Source organism: Lemur catta, chromosome 8, assembly GCF_020740605.2.
Source record: "Lemur catta isolate mLemCat1 chromosome 8, mLemCat1.pri, whole genome shotgun sequence".
Lineage (NCBI taxonomy): Eukaryota > Metazoa > Chordata > Mammalia > Primates > Lemuridae > Lemur > Lemur catta.
Window position 1 is genome coordinate 601756 of NC_059135.1, and position 13261 is coordinate 615016.

General features: G+C 57.6%; 1 protein-coding gene across 1 annotated transcript in view; it reads left to right on the plus strand.

Annotated features, from left to right (window-relative positions):
• Positions 1 to 10185, plus strand: part of THAP4 (THAP domain containing 4) — a 44110-nt gene extending 33925 nt beyond the window's left edge. The window contains exon 6 of the mRNA XM_045559526.1: positions 9929 to 10185. Coding sequence (XP_045415482.1) covers positions 9929 to 10048 — 120 coding nt within the window. The 3' untranslated portion in view covers positions 10049 to 10185. The remainder of the gene's footprint in view (positions 1 to 9928) is intronic.
• The last annotated feature ends 3076 nt before the right edge of the window (positions 10186 to 13261 follow it).

The window sequence follows — 13261 nt, forward strand, 5'->3', positions numbered from 1 at the left end:
CTCTGCGTCTGGCTGGGAAGTGCCCCGTGATGCCCCACGGTGACAGAAGTCGCCTCGCGGTGCGTTTCGCAGAGCATGTCCCTGTGTTCTGAGCGACCCACGACTGCACCTGATTAAAATCAGATTTCCTGACCCTGTTATTCAGGCTCTCTGTGGCCCTTTTTCCTCCTCAGTCTTCCAGTTTGGGTGATACTGTGCAGGCAGCAGCTCCCACCCGTCTTGCCTTCACTTCCTGCCCTCAGAAGTAACCAGGTTCAACTCTTGTCATTGATTCTTCTAGTATTTCATTCCGTACGTACTAATGACGTGTGTTTGTCGCTGCTTCTCCATGCCGCCGTCAGTCGGCTTCTCACTGGGCCGGAGGGAGGTTTGGCTCCCTCAACCCCCAGACACCCACTGGCTGTCCCCGCAGTCCTGCCCCGTCCTCGCCGGGAGCCTGTCCCCGTGGTCCTGCCCGGTCTTCGCCAGACAGCCTGTCCCCGCGGTCCTGCCCAGTCCTCGCCAGGCAGCCTGTCCCCGCGGTCCTGCCCCGTCCTCGGGGGGAGCCTGTCCCCGTGGTCCTGCCCCGTCCTCGGGGGGAGCCTGTCCCCGTGGTCCTGCCTGGTCCTCGCCAGGCAGCCTGTCCCTGCGGTCCTGCCCGGTCCTCGCCAGGCAGCCTGTCCCCGTGGTCCTGCCCCGTCCTCGCCAGGCAGCCTGTCCCCGCGGTCCTGCCCAGTCCTCGCCAGGCAGCCTGTCCCCGCGGTCCTGCCCCGTCCTCGGGGGGAGCCTGTCCCCGTGGTCCTGCCCTGTCCTCGGGGGGAGCCTGTCCCCGTGGTCCTGCCCGGTCCTCGCCAGGCAGCCTGTCCCCGCGGTCCTGCCCGGTCCTCGCCAGGCAGCCTGTCCCCGTGGTCCTGCCCCGTCCTCGCCAGGCAGCCTGTCCCCGCGGTCCTGCCCGGTCTTCACCAGGCAGCCTGTCCCCGTGGTCCTGTCCAGTCCTCGCCAGGCAGCCTGTCCCCGCGGTCCTGCCCAGTCCTCGCCAGGCAGCGTGTCCGCGCAGTCCTGCCCCGTCCTCGGGGGGAGCCTGTCCCCGTGGTCCTGCCCCGTCCTCAGGGGGAGCCTGTCCCCGCGGTCCTGCCCGGTCCTCGCCAGGCAGCCTGTCCCCGTGGTCCTGCCCCGTCCTCGCCAGGCAGCCTGTCCCCACGGTCCTGCCCTGTCCTCGCCAGGAGCCTGTCCCTGTGGTCCTGCCCGGTCCTCGCCAGGCAGCCTGTCCCCGTGGTCCTGCCCGGTCCTCGCCAGGCAGCCTGTCCCCGCGGTCCTGCCCAGTCCTCACCAGGAGCCTGTCCCCGTGGTCCTGCCCGGTCCTCGCCAGGCAGCCTGTGTGGGAAGGTTGTGGGTCCCTGTTACAAGTGATTACTCTGGTTCACAGCCAGGTCACCGGGCTCTGCACGGGCTTTTCCTTTTCTGCATACCGTTCTGGAGTTAACGGTTGTCTCTTTCTGTTTGCTTAGTTTGCATCTACTCAGCCTTGGTTCAGCACCAAGCTGCCTGCCGGTTTCTGACTCGGCGTAGCACTCGGACACAATCCCTGACTTCACCACAAATTCCGCCCCGGGTAAAGCCCCCCCAGCACGTCCTGTCTGCTGTGGTTGCAGCTGCTGTCCCAGGGCCACCTCCCCACCCTCCCGCCTGTCCCCGGAGTCCCTGTCCTCTGCGTGCCTCATCTCCCTAAGGGTCCCTTCGTTTTCTAATCTTACTGTCTTTTTTCTCCCCTCTCTTGGTCTTTTAGCTATATTTTCTGAGAGATTTCCTCATTGTTATCTCCCAACATTGTATTGAATTTTTTATTTTTGCTGTTAAACTTTTAATTTCCATGAGCTCCCTTTGTCGGCTGTGTCCTTTGTCTTGGCGTCCTCGCTTCCTTCTGTCCGTGGATGTGACACTTGCTCACTCCTGTCTGAGGACAGCGATGTGGGGCTTTCCTTCTTCCTCCACGTCCTCCGTCCCTTCCAAGTTGCTTTTCTGTATTATGTGTGTTTGTTTTGATTTCCGCGTTCCCTCTTACAGGCTTTCTCTAGATGCCTGGCGTGTCCAGAATCCCTGAGACCACCCTGAGCCAGGTGTCGGGCAGAGCTCTCCCAGGACTGACTGTCACGGGGAAAGGACCTGAAACGGTCAGCGCTGGGAGAGGCGCCCGGGGCAGGGGCCTCCCCAGCAGCGAGTGGGGCGTGGAAACGCCGCTAGCCAGGGAGCCGTCAGAGACCTGGCGCCCAGGCTGTTGTGAGGGCCGGTCACGCAGCACCCTCTGGTGCGTGTGAACGTTCCAGACTCCAGGAGAGGAGCAGGCGCCCGGTGTGAACCACAGTTTGCACCAACAGTTAGGCGAAGGGGACCCCCAGATCCGTTAGGGTGGGGAGAATACCCTGAAATCCCGGTTCCCAGCGGCCAGCCCAGGGCCACCCTCGCCAGCAGGCCTTTTGAGGGCGCAGTCAGCCTGCTTCTGGCCCTCTTCTGCCCCTGCAAGGGTCCCCGCGTGTGGGGAGGGACGTGAACCTCTCGCGAGTCTCTTTCAGCCTTTGCACTGTGGGCTGCAAAGGAGGAGGCTCCGTTCTGCTGCCGGAGGGGCACCTGGCTGCCAGGCAGGGCTGGGCATCTCTTCTGTGCACGTTGCCCTGCGCCCTCTCTGTTCCTGCTCTCGGCATCCGGCCAGCAGAGTGCCAGGGACCCTCTGCTGAGGGAGGGAGGTACAGCCACCGTGTTACAGAGCTGGAGACAGGCCGTGGGAGTGGCTGCTGCGCCGTGTTTGTGTCCCATGATGTTTGCTTTCTGTGCATCTGTCACTCAGCACGTCTCGTATGTTTTTAATAGCTTTTTAAAGATATTAGTCACATACTGCGCAAACCACTCATTTAAAGCATGTAAATGGGACTGGGCACAGTGGCTCACTCCTCTAATCCCAGCCCTCTGGGAGGCCAAGGCGGGAGGATCGCTTGAGGCCAGGAGTTTGAGACCAGCCTGAGCAAGAGCGAGACCCCATCTCTACTAAAAAATAGAAAATTAGCTGGGCATGGTAGTGCACACCGGTAGTCCCCGCTGCTCAGGAGCCTGAGGCAGGAGGATTGTTCGAGCCCAGGAATTTGAGGTTGCTATGAGCCATGATGATGCCACTGCACTCTAGCTGGGGTGACAGAGCGAGACTCTGTCTCAAAAAATAAACTAAAGTATATAAATGGCCAGATGCTGTGGCTCACACCTATAATCCCAGCACTTTGGGAGGCCAAGGCAGGAGGATCACCTGGAAGTCTGAGGTTGCAGTGAGCGGCGAAGCCATGATTACACCACTACACTCTAGCCCAGGCAATAGCGCAAGGCCCTGACTCAAATATTAAAAAAAGGCAATAATAAAGTGTACAATTCTGTGGATTTTAGTATATTCAGAGTTGTACATATGTCACCACAATCAATTTTAAAACATTTTTCATACCCTCAAAAGAAACCTGGTACCCTCTAGCTGTCACCGCCAACTCCCGTCTCCCCCAGCCCCTGGCAGCCACTGATCCACTCTCGGTGGATTGACCAGTTCTGGACGTTTCGTGATTGGGGCTGTATCAAACGTGCTCTTTTGTGTCCAGCTTCTTTGCATTACCGTGTTTTCAAGGTTCAAAGTTGGAGTGCGAATCGTGCCTTCCTTCCTTTATATGCCCAAATAAAAAGATGCATTGTATTTTGTTTGTCCCTTTATCACTGATGGACAAATTGCTTGTCACTACTTGTTGGCTGTAAGAATAATACCTAACGGCCTCTTAAACACATTTTCCAGCAAACCTGCCATTTTTAGCCTTCGGTCACAGCCACTCCTGAGCTGTGGCGGGCGAGGCTGTGAAGTGGTCGGCAGTTGCCCGGCCGCCTCGAGGTTCAGCCATCTGGGTCAGTTCCTGGAGTTCTGTCATCGTCTGCGCTCCCCTCCGTCCTGTGGATCTGGGATTGGGGAACATTCCTGCCGTCTCAGCGGGGTCGGGGGTGAGGAGAGCGAGTGCGGTGTCAGCTGCCGTCTTTCCTGGAGTCTCCGCCCCAGAGCTCCGGGTGGGCTGTGGGGTGAGCGAGACCTGTCTTGTTGGCCTGGTTGCCAGGGCGCTGCTGCCTGCGGTGGGGGTGTCTGGTCTTGGGTGGTCAGGGTGCTGCAGCCTCTGCTGCCTGCGGTGGGGGTGTCTGGTCTTGGGTGGTCAGGGTGCTGCAGCCTCTGCTGCCTGCGGTGGGGGTGCCTGGTCTTGGCTCGTCAGGGTGCTGCAGCCCCTGCTGCCTGCTGTGGGGGTACCTGGTCATGGGTGGTCACGGTGCTGCAGCCTCTGCTGCCTGCTGTGGGGGTACCTGGTCATGGGTGGTCAGGGTGCTGCAGCCTCTGCTGCCTGCGGTGGGGGTACCTGGTCATGGGTGGTCAGGGTGCTGCAGCCTCTGCTGCCTGCGGTGGGGGTACCTGGTCATGGGTGGTCAGGGTGCTGCAGCCTCTGCTGCCTGCGGTGGGGGTGTCTGGTCATGGGTGGTCAGGGTGCTGCAGCCTCTGCTGCCTGCGGTGGGGGTGTCTGGTCATGGGTGGTCAGGGTGCTGCAGCCTCTGCTGCCTGCGGTGGGGGTGTCTGGTCATGGGTGGTCAGGGTGCTGCAGCCTCTGCTGCCTGCGGTGGGGGTGTCTGGTCATGGGTGGTCAGGGTGCTGCAGCCTCTGCTGCCTGCGGTGGGGGTGTCTGGTCATGGGTGGTCAGGGTGCTGCAGCCTCTGCTGCCTGCGGTGGGGGTGTCTGGTCATGGGTGGTCAGGGTGCTGCAGCCTCTGCTGCCTGCGGTGGGGGTGTCTGGTCATGGGTGGTCAGGGTGCTGCAGCCTCTGCTGCCTGCTGTGGGGGTGCCTGGTCATGGGTGGTCAGGGTGCTGCAGCCTCTGCTGCCTGCGGTGGGGGTGCCTGGTCATGGGTGGTCAGGGTGCTGCAGCCTCTGCTGCCTGCGGTGGGGGTGCCTGGTCATGGGTGGTCAGGGTGCTGCAGCCTCTGCTGCCTGCGGTGGGGGTGCCTGGTCATGGGTGGTCCGGGTGCTGCAGCCTCTGCTGCCTGCGGTGGGGGTGTCTGGTCATGGGTGGTCAGGGTGCTGCAGCCTCTGCTGCCTGCGGTGGGGGTGTCTGGTCATGGGTGGTCAGGGTGCTGCAGCCTCTGCTGCCTGCGGTGGGGGTGTCTGGTCATGGGTGGTCAGGGTGCTGCAGCCTCTGCTGCCTGCGGTGGGGGTGTCTGGTCATGGGTGGTCAGGGTGCTGCAGCCTCTGCTGCCTGCGGTGGGGGTGCCTGGTCATGGGTGGTCAGGGTGCTGCAGCCTCTGCTGCCTGCGGTGGGGGTGCCTGGTCATGGGTGGTCAGGGTGCTGCAGCCTCTGCTGCCTGCGGTGGGGGTGCCTGGTCATGGGTGGTCAGGGTGCTGCAGCCTCTGCTGCCTGCGGTGGGGGTGTCTGGTCTTGGGTGGTCAGGGTGCTGCAGCCTCTGCTGCCTGCTGTGGGGGTGCCTGGTCATGGGTGGTCAGGGTGCTGCAGCCTCTGCTGCCTGCTGTGGGGGTGTCTGGTCATGGGTGGTCAGGGTGCTGCAGCCTCTGCTGCCTGCGGTGGGGGTGCCTGGTCATGGGTGGTCCGGGTGCTGCAGCCTCTGCTGCCTGCGGTGGGGGTGTCTGGTCATGGGTGGTCAGGGTGCTGCAGCCTCTGCTGCCTGCGGTGGGGGTGCCTGGTCATGGGTGGTCCGGGTGCTGCAGCCTCTGCTGCCTGCGGTGGGGGTGTCTGGTCATGGGTGGTCAGGGTGCTGCAGCCTCTGCTGCCTGCGGTGGGGGTGCCTGGTCTTGGGTGGTCAGGGTGCTGCAGCCTCTGCTGCCTGCTGTGGGGGTGCCTGGTCTTGGGTGGTCAGGGTGCTGCAGCCTCTGCTGCCTGCTGTGGGGGTGCCTGGTCTTGGGTTGTCAGGGTGCTGCAGCCTCTGCTGCCTGCGGTGGGGGTGCCTGGTCTTGGGTGGTCAGGGTGCTGCAGCCTCTGCTGCCTGCTGTGGGGGTGCCTGGTCATGGGTGGTCAGGGTGCTGCAGCCTCTGCTGCCTGCTGTGGGGGTGTCTGGTCATGGGTGGTCAGGGTGCTGCAGCCTCTGCTGCCTGCGGTGGGGGTGCCTGGTCATGGGTGGTCCGGGTGCTGCAGCCTCTGCTGCCTGCGGTGGGGGTGTCTGGTCATGGGTGGTCAGGGTGCTGCAGCCTCTGCTGCCTGCGGTGGGGGTGCCTGGTCATGGGTGGTCCGGGTGCTGCAGCCTCTGCTGCCTGCGGTGGGGGTGTCTGGTCATGGGTGGTCAGGGTGCTGCAGCCTCTGCTGCCTGCGGTGGGGGTGCCTGGTCTTGGGTGGTCAGGGTGCTGCAGCCTCTGCTGCCTGCTGTGGGGGTGCCTGGTCTTGGGTGGTCAGGGTGCTGCAGCCTCTGCTGCCTGCTGTGGGGGTGTCTGGTCATGGGTGGTCAGGGTGCTGCAGCCTCTGCTGCCTGCGGTGGGGGTGCCTGGTCTTGGGTCGTCAGGAGCGATGCTGCGGTCAGCGGCCTGGGGTGCAGTGTCTGCTCGGGAGTGCACAGCACCCGGTTTCCTGCTCATTCTGGAACAGTGTGGGCTGGGGCCTCCCATGAAGGCGGGTGGGCGGGGGGAGGGAGGCCTTCCTGTAGCTGCTCCAAGGTATCCTGGGCACTGGGGCGCTCTGGGAGTCACGTGTGGGTGTGTGCTGGGCGTGGTGGACCCCGCGGGTGGCAGTGCCCTTGTGAGCTGTGTGCCAGGCCTGGTTGAGTCTGCGAGTGACCAGAGGGTCCCTGCCAGCCCAGCCCAGGGACGGCTTGTCCGTCCTGTGCGGTGACTGGGCAGCTGCTGCAGACCCCAGAGGAGGCTGGACGTCGGAATCGGCTCGCGTGAGTAGGCCCTGTCTGGCCTGTGCCGCCTCAGTGCGGTCGTGCCGTCTGTGCCTCATGACCGCGGGAGCCCACGCGGTCCCAATCACACGTGCCTCGCGGCGGCCCTGACGTGAACATGTGCCGGCTGTCCCTGCTTTGCAGAGAGGTTAGAGCCCCCCCCCCGCCCCCACTAACGCGCGCTCACATCCTCTGGGGAGTGGCGCCCGGGCCCGGTCCAGCCTGGTGCTCCTGGTGGCCGGTGACAGCGTCGTCCTGCTTCATCCTCCAGCAGTTGCCCGTCCAGGGGGTTGGCTGGTTCCTCCCGTGCGTTTCTCTGACGGACACACGGGGTCCTTTGTATATTGCAGATAAAGCACCTTGCTAGTTACGTGTGTTGCAAATGGCTTCTTCAGACTATGAGTATCTTGTCACTTTTTAAAAATTGTTTTCGAGGAACAGAAGTTCTTTCTCTTTTTTTAACTAAGGCAATAAGAAGTGCAGGCGTCCTCAATTGTATGTGGTTCACTTGGTCAGTCTTTTGCTCTGTGGGTTTGTTTCCCGTATGTCTTAGTTAAGCAGTCTTTCCCTGCTAACAGGTCAAAAAATATGTATGCTAAGTTTTTTTTGGAAGCTTTACACTTCAACCCAAAACCTGTCCTTTAGGTCATGGATCCACCTGGGGTGAGTCTGTGCGTGGTGCGAGGTGGTCACTTTCTTCTTTTCCGCACGAGTGACCGGTGCCCTGCCTGCCCCCTTCGCCCACGGGCCCCCCGCCCTCCGCCTCTCACCGGGGCCTGCATCTGCCTGTCGCTGTGGTTCCGAGGGGTCTGTTTGCCGAGTCCTGTGCCAGGACTGCACCGTCTGATTACTGTGGCTTAACAGAATTTTTTTTTACTATTTTTCTTTTTGAGACAGGGTCTTGCTCCCTCGCCCTGGCTAGAGCGCAGTGGCATCACCGTAGCTCACTGCAGCCTCCAACTCCTGGGCTCAAGGGATCCTCCTGCCTCAGCCTCTCAGAGTGCTAGGATTACAGGCGTGAGCTACCGTGCCCAGCCAGTTTTTTTTACTTTTTAAAAATGGATCATATTGAGGTATAATTTATACACTATAAATGTATGCACTTCAGGTGTACGGCTTGATCCATTTGGACAAGTGTATACAGCCTTCTAACACCACCCCAGTCAAGACAGAGCAATTTCATCACCCCCAAAAGAGTCCCTGTGCTCCCCAGACGGCCCCTGCGGACTTCCGCGCTGCCACCGCGGCTAGTTGGCGTGTCGGACACACACTCATCCGTGTCAGGTTTCTTTCACTCCACAGGACGCCTCTGGGGTCCGTTCATGCTGCGACGGCGTCAGTGTTGGGTTACTGCTGGGTGACACTCTGGTAAGTGAGCGTGTCACAGTCTCGTCTGTCCACGCTCTGTTGGTGGACGCTGGCTTGATCTGTGTCCAGTCCTGGGTGTTGCGAATGGACCCGCCGTGTGCGTCTGTGTGAAGTCCTTGTGTGGACACGTTTTCCTTTCCCTGTGGGACACTGAGCCGTGTGGACGCACAGGCCTCCCCAGGGAGGCTGCACCGCGTACGCCCCAGCCCCGGCGTGAGAGAGCGCCGCTGTGCCACGCCTAGCCGAGCGTGGCCTTTGCGCCTTGGCGTCCCCGTGGCCGTGAAGCGGTCGCTGGTCGTGGTGTTGATCCTGTTCTCGGCCTCCCACCGCCGGCTGTGTGGATGCCCTTTGTCAGATGATGTTTGCTAGTTAAAAAAAAATCATAAATGGGTAATTCTCCTTTATTCTTTTACTACGATGAATTTCAGTGACCGGTTTTCAAATGTTGAACCAACTGTGCATTCTTGGGATAAACCCCACTTGATCATGAGTTACCTTTTTTTTATGTATTATTGGATTTACATATGACTAATATGTGTTGGAAGATTTTTGCATCATATTATTTTTTATTCTAATTATTCTGGATTTAATTTCCTCTCCTTTTTTGTCTTCTTAAAGTAGAAACTTACATCATTGATTTTTTTTAACCCATTTTTCTTTTGTACTACACCATTTGCAGCTGTAAATTTCCCTCTAAGTCTTGCTTTAGCACAAATACTAACATACTGTGCCGTGCTTTTATTATCTCCTAGCTCAAATTTTTTTCACTTCTCTAGTTATTCTTTTATCTCTGAACAGGGTTATTTAGAGGTGTGTTACTTATTTTCCAAATATTTGAGAATTTCATACATATTCTATTCCTACTGATTTCTAATTCAATTTTGTTAGGTCCAGAAGACATATTCTCTGAGATTTTAGTCTGTTAAAAATGTTGCAGACTTATTTTATGCCCTAGTGTATGATCTAACTTGGTGACTGTTTCATGCACACTTGAAACAAATGTATTTAATAGTATGCGGTAGTTGTAATAGCTATAAAAGTCTGATCTGCAAGCCAGAGACCCTGGGGTGCCGGGGGCTGGCGTGGTTCAAGTCTGACGGCGTCAGCGCCAGGCTGCTGGTGGGTCCTGGCATCGTCGGGGAGCAGAGGAAGAGCGTGTCGCAGCCGCAAGGCGTAGTTGCCACAGGCTTGCCATCTTGGAAGCAGCCACTGTGCTGTGCTCTGATGACCTGGAAGTGCCGAAGGTGCCGTTGCTGAGATTTCCAAGCACACATTTGAGTCGTTCCAGCTGCAGAGTGACAGGGGAGGGGACAGGGAGGAGGGCATTGGGAGCCCAGCCTTGGTGTGGTCAGGTGCATAAGTTGTGGAGACCAGAACAGCAGACAGGCTTCTGAGTAGACCGAGATGAGGCCAATTCGCGTGTTCACCTTCTGGTCTTCGGGAAGCAGCTCAGGCTCGGGGCCAGGGGCCAGACACCTTGATCCCGATACCCCCGGGTGGCCCTGGGCTGGGGTCCGTCATCTGCCGGCAGGGACACTGCCCAGCTCACAGGCCTGTGACGAGCGCTTGGCACGTGGCAGGCTCTCAGGCGTTCGTTGACTCTTTTGAAGGTGAAGCTAAGGTGTTTTGTTTTATTCTCCTGCTCAGATTACCCGAAAATTCAGGCTGAATTCTGAAGGCAAACTTGAACAGACAGTCTCCATGGCAACCACTACACAGCCAATGACTCCGCATCTTCACGTCACCTACAAGAAGGTGACCCCGTGACCTAGAGTAGAGCTTCTGGACCCCCAGGAAGGGCTGGCTCCTCGGCAGACGGTCCCGGCAGCAGAGGTGGGGTGGCCGAGAGTGTCGTCGACGTTCCTGTATCGCATAGAAAACCAAATAAAAGGCCTTTATTTTTATGGCTGAGGATTTTGGATATTATCACTTGTGTAAAGTGTACATTTTTTCCATGTGCTGCTGATTATTTGTTTTCCAAAGTCTTTTCCATAAGAAATTAAGAAGGAATGGCTCTGTCTGTATTTCTCTCTTTCTCTCCATGCAGTTTTGAAAAGACCTGAAATATTTGTAAATCTTTAGAAGAGTAGTCAACAATAAGTTGAAGACAAAAGATAGAGGATTGCAGTTATTTTATTCCCTGTAAAGAGCTAAGAGTCTCGGGAGCCCACGGCCCTGCAGACGAGGGACATTCCCAAGAGGAGAGGTTGGCTGTGACTTAACATCGTCATGTGAGTTTCATTTGGTAGCTCCGCGGCAAACAGTCCTTTTGCTTTACGGGTTTTTCCCTATGAAAGTCTCCACCGTCGGGCACAGCGGCATTCCCCACACCTGTTTCTTCTGTTCCTCTCCCACTTTTCCTGCTGGGGTGTGTGTAAGCAAGTTCCAGACATAATGTCATTTGCCCCTGAATGCTTTGGTCTGCATCCAAAAACAAAACAAAGCCTTTTTCTTTTTCTTAACACATCACCATATCGGAAGCTTCGCCAGTTTGTCACACAGGTATTGGGTTTGTCACACAGGTGTTGGGAAGCAGAGCGTTAAAGGAGGTGTGCTCGAGCTGCTGGGGGTTGACACCCGCTGCAGCCGCTGCCTCCAGGGCTTGGCGACAGAAGGTATCACCAGAGGGCATTGCCAGGACCTCAGAGCTCAGGGGAGAGTCCAGGCTGGTGCTTGGCCCCTGTGGGGGGGTACGGTCAGCGCAGAAGGGCCTGGGCTGGCACCCCAGGGGCCAAGGGCACGTGGAAGCTGGCGCTGGGCCTGCCCAGGGCACCCGGAGGCTGGGGTCTGAGCCGGCTCTGCTGCCAGGATGATGCTGGGAGCAGCCGTCCCCTCCCTGCGTCTGCCTGCAGGCCTGTGGGGGGCGTCTGGGGGCAGCGCCAGGGCAGAGCACAGGAGGTGGGGCTGGGAGCCGACAGACCAGACGTGGCTGCCATGGCCACGGCACTGTGTAACAAACCTGGGAAGAACTCATGACGTCCTCTGACACCGGCCCGTCTCCACGTTTTCTTCGCACAGCCGGTTCACCGGAGCTTTGCTTGCTCTGGACGTGGTTGTGATGTCGTGTAGGATCCTTTCGATCCTCAGGGTCCCCCTTTGCCTCTCCTGTGCCCTTGACTTGCTGGTGAAGCTGGTCACTTGGCCTACAGGTGTCCGCGGCCGGGATTCAATGGCCACCCCTTGTCATGTGTGCCGTGGTCCTGTCCCCTCTTTCCCCGTGGTCTGGAGGTTGGATGGGAAGCCCTGGTTGGAAACACTCCCTGAGACCTGCTCAGTGCTTCCTGCTGGAGCCTCGTGCCCGGTGCTCTTGCTTTGTTGGTGCTGAATAATGGGCCCGGATGGCGGCAGCCCGGCCGCTTCACCACCAGCGTCCTACCAACCTTCACCCGACGGTCTTGCACGTCTTGCATGAGGTGACCCCTCCCTTGCCTGAGCCAGCACCTCCCCAGGGCTGCAGAACACTGGTCTTTTGACCCTTCGGTTACTGCCGTGTTCGGTGGCCGCAGCTCGCTCAGAACTTTCATTCATCTGTTAGGCGGTTTGGTTGCCCTGATGCACATTCCTGCCAGAAGGCCCGAGTAAACGCTAAATTCTTCCCTTTAATCATCAATTTTTAGAGTAAGAATGTCCTGGCATCCCCCATGACATCCAAAGGATTGAGAGTTCCTCACACCACCTCTCCCTCTTCTCTTCCTCCTGCTCCTATGACGAACTTAACGCTTTTATGTATACAGTCGTCCCTCGGTATCTATGGGGCGTTGGTTCCAGGACCCCCCTCGGATACCAAAATCCACAGGTGCTCAAGTGCTTGATGTAAAGCGGTGTAGTGATTGCCTGGAACCCACACTTCCCCCCCATGTACTTCCTGTAGAGATGGGATCTTGCTGTGCTGCCCAGGCTGGACTCAAACTCCTGGACTGGAGCCATCCTGCCGCCTCAGCCTCCTGAGTGGCTGGAACTGCAGGCCTCCCCGGGTGCTTCCCACCGTCTCTAGACCATTCAGAATGCCTAATACCACACAAGTGCTGTGTCAATAGTTGGTACACTGTGTTTCCGTATTTGTATTTTTTACTGTTGTATTGTTATTTTTTATTTTTCAACTATGTTCAATTCGTGGTTGGTTGAATCCACAGATGCAGCACCTGTGGGTACAGAGTGGCTGTGTTCGATGTGATGTGACTAAGCGCTGGCTTTTCCTTGGCGGACACGCGGTGCTCAGGGAACCCCACATTTGGCCAGGGCAGCCCTTCCGTCCAGGAGCCTGGGCTGGGCCCCTGGCTCCGGGCCACGACCACAGACACCCCTGCCCTGGGCTGGAGCTCCCCACTTCTCCGGAGCCTGCCTGTCTTTAGCGGGGATTGGGAACCGGAGACCACAGACCAGGCACTGACGCGCTCATCGCGGCGGGCTGCTCTGCTCCCAGGCCTTTCCATGGACAAAAACCAGAAAATTGTCAATTTTTATTTTTTCACTGAAACATGTGAGGTTGGTTGTATTGCAGACATCGTGATTCTTCACCCCTAACTACGTTAGCATAGGATATACACATTTTTTTACTAAAAAAAATGAGTTCATACTAATGTTTTCAGTTCAAATTTTAAGATTATGAGTTTTTTAATGTATATTTTCTTATTTTTACTCTTAAACTGAAAAATCTTGGTTCACTACCACATCTGCTTTATTACAAGATAAAAGAATAGTTATAACAATAATCGTCATTAACAATGGCTACTGATTGAAGTTTGATTTTTTTTAGCTATTATTTTTATACTTTTTCCATTGAAGATAAAAAGTTAAGATACATGTGATATGGTTTGAATGTTTGTCCCCTCCAGATCTGATGTTGAAATGTGATCCCCAGTATAGGTCGTGGGGGTGGGTCCCTCAGGAATGGCCTGGTGACCTCCCGAGACAACGAGTTCGTGCCAGCTGCTTGCTGAAAGGAGCCGTCCCTTCCCCAAGGAGCTGGGCATTCGCAGC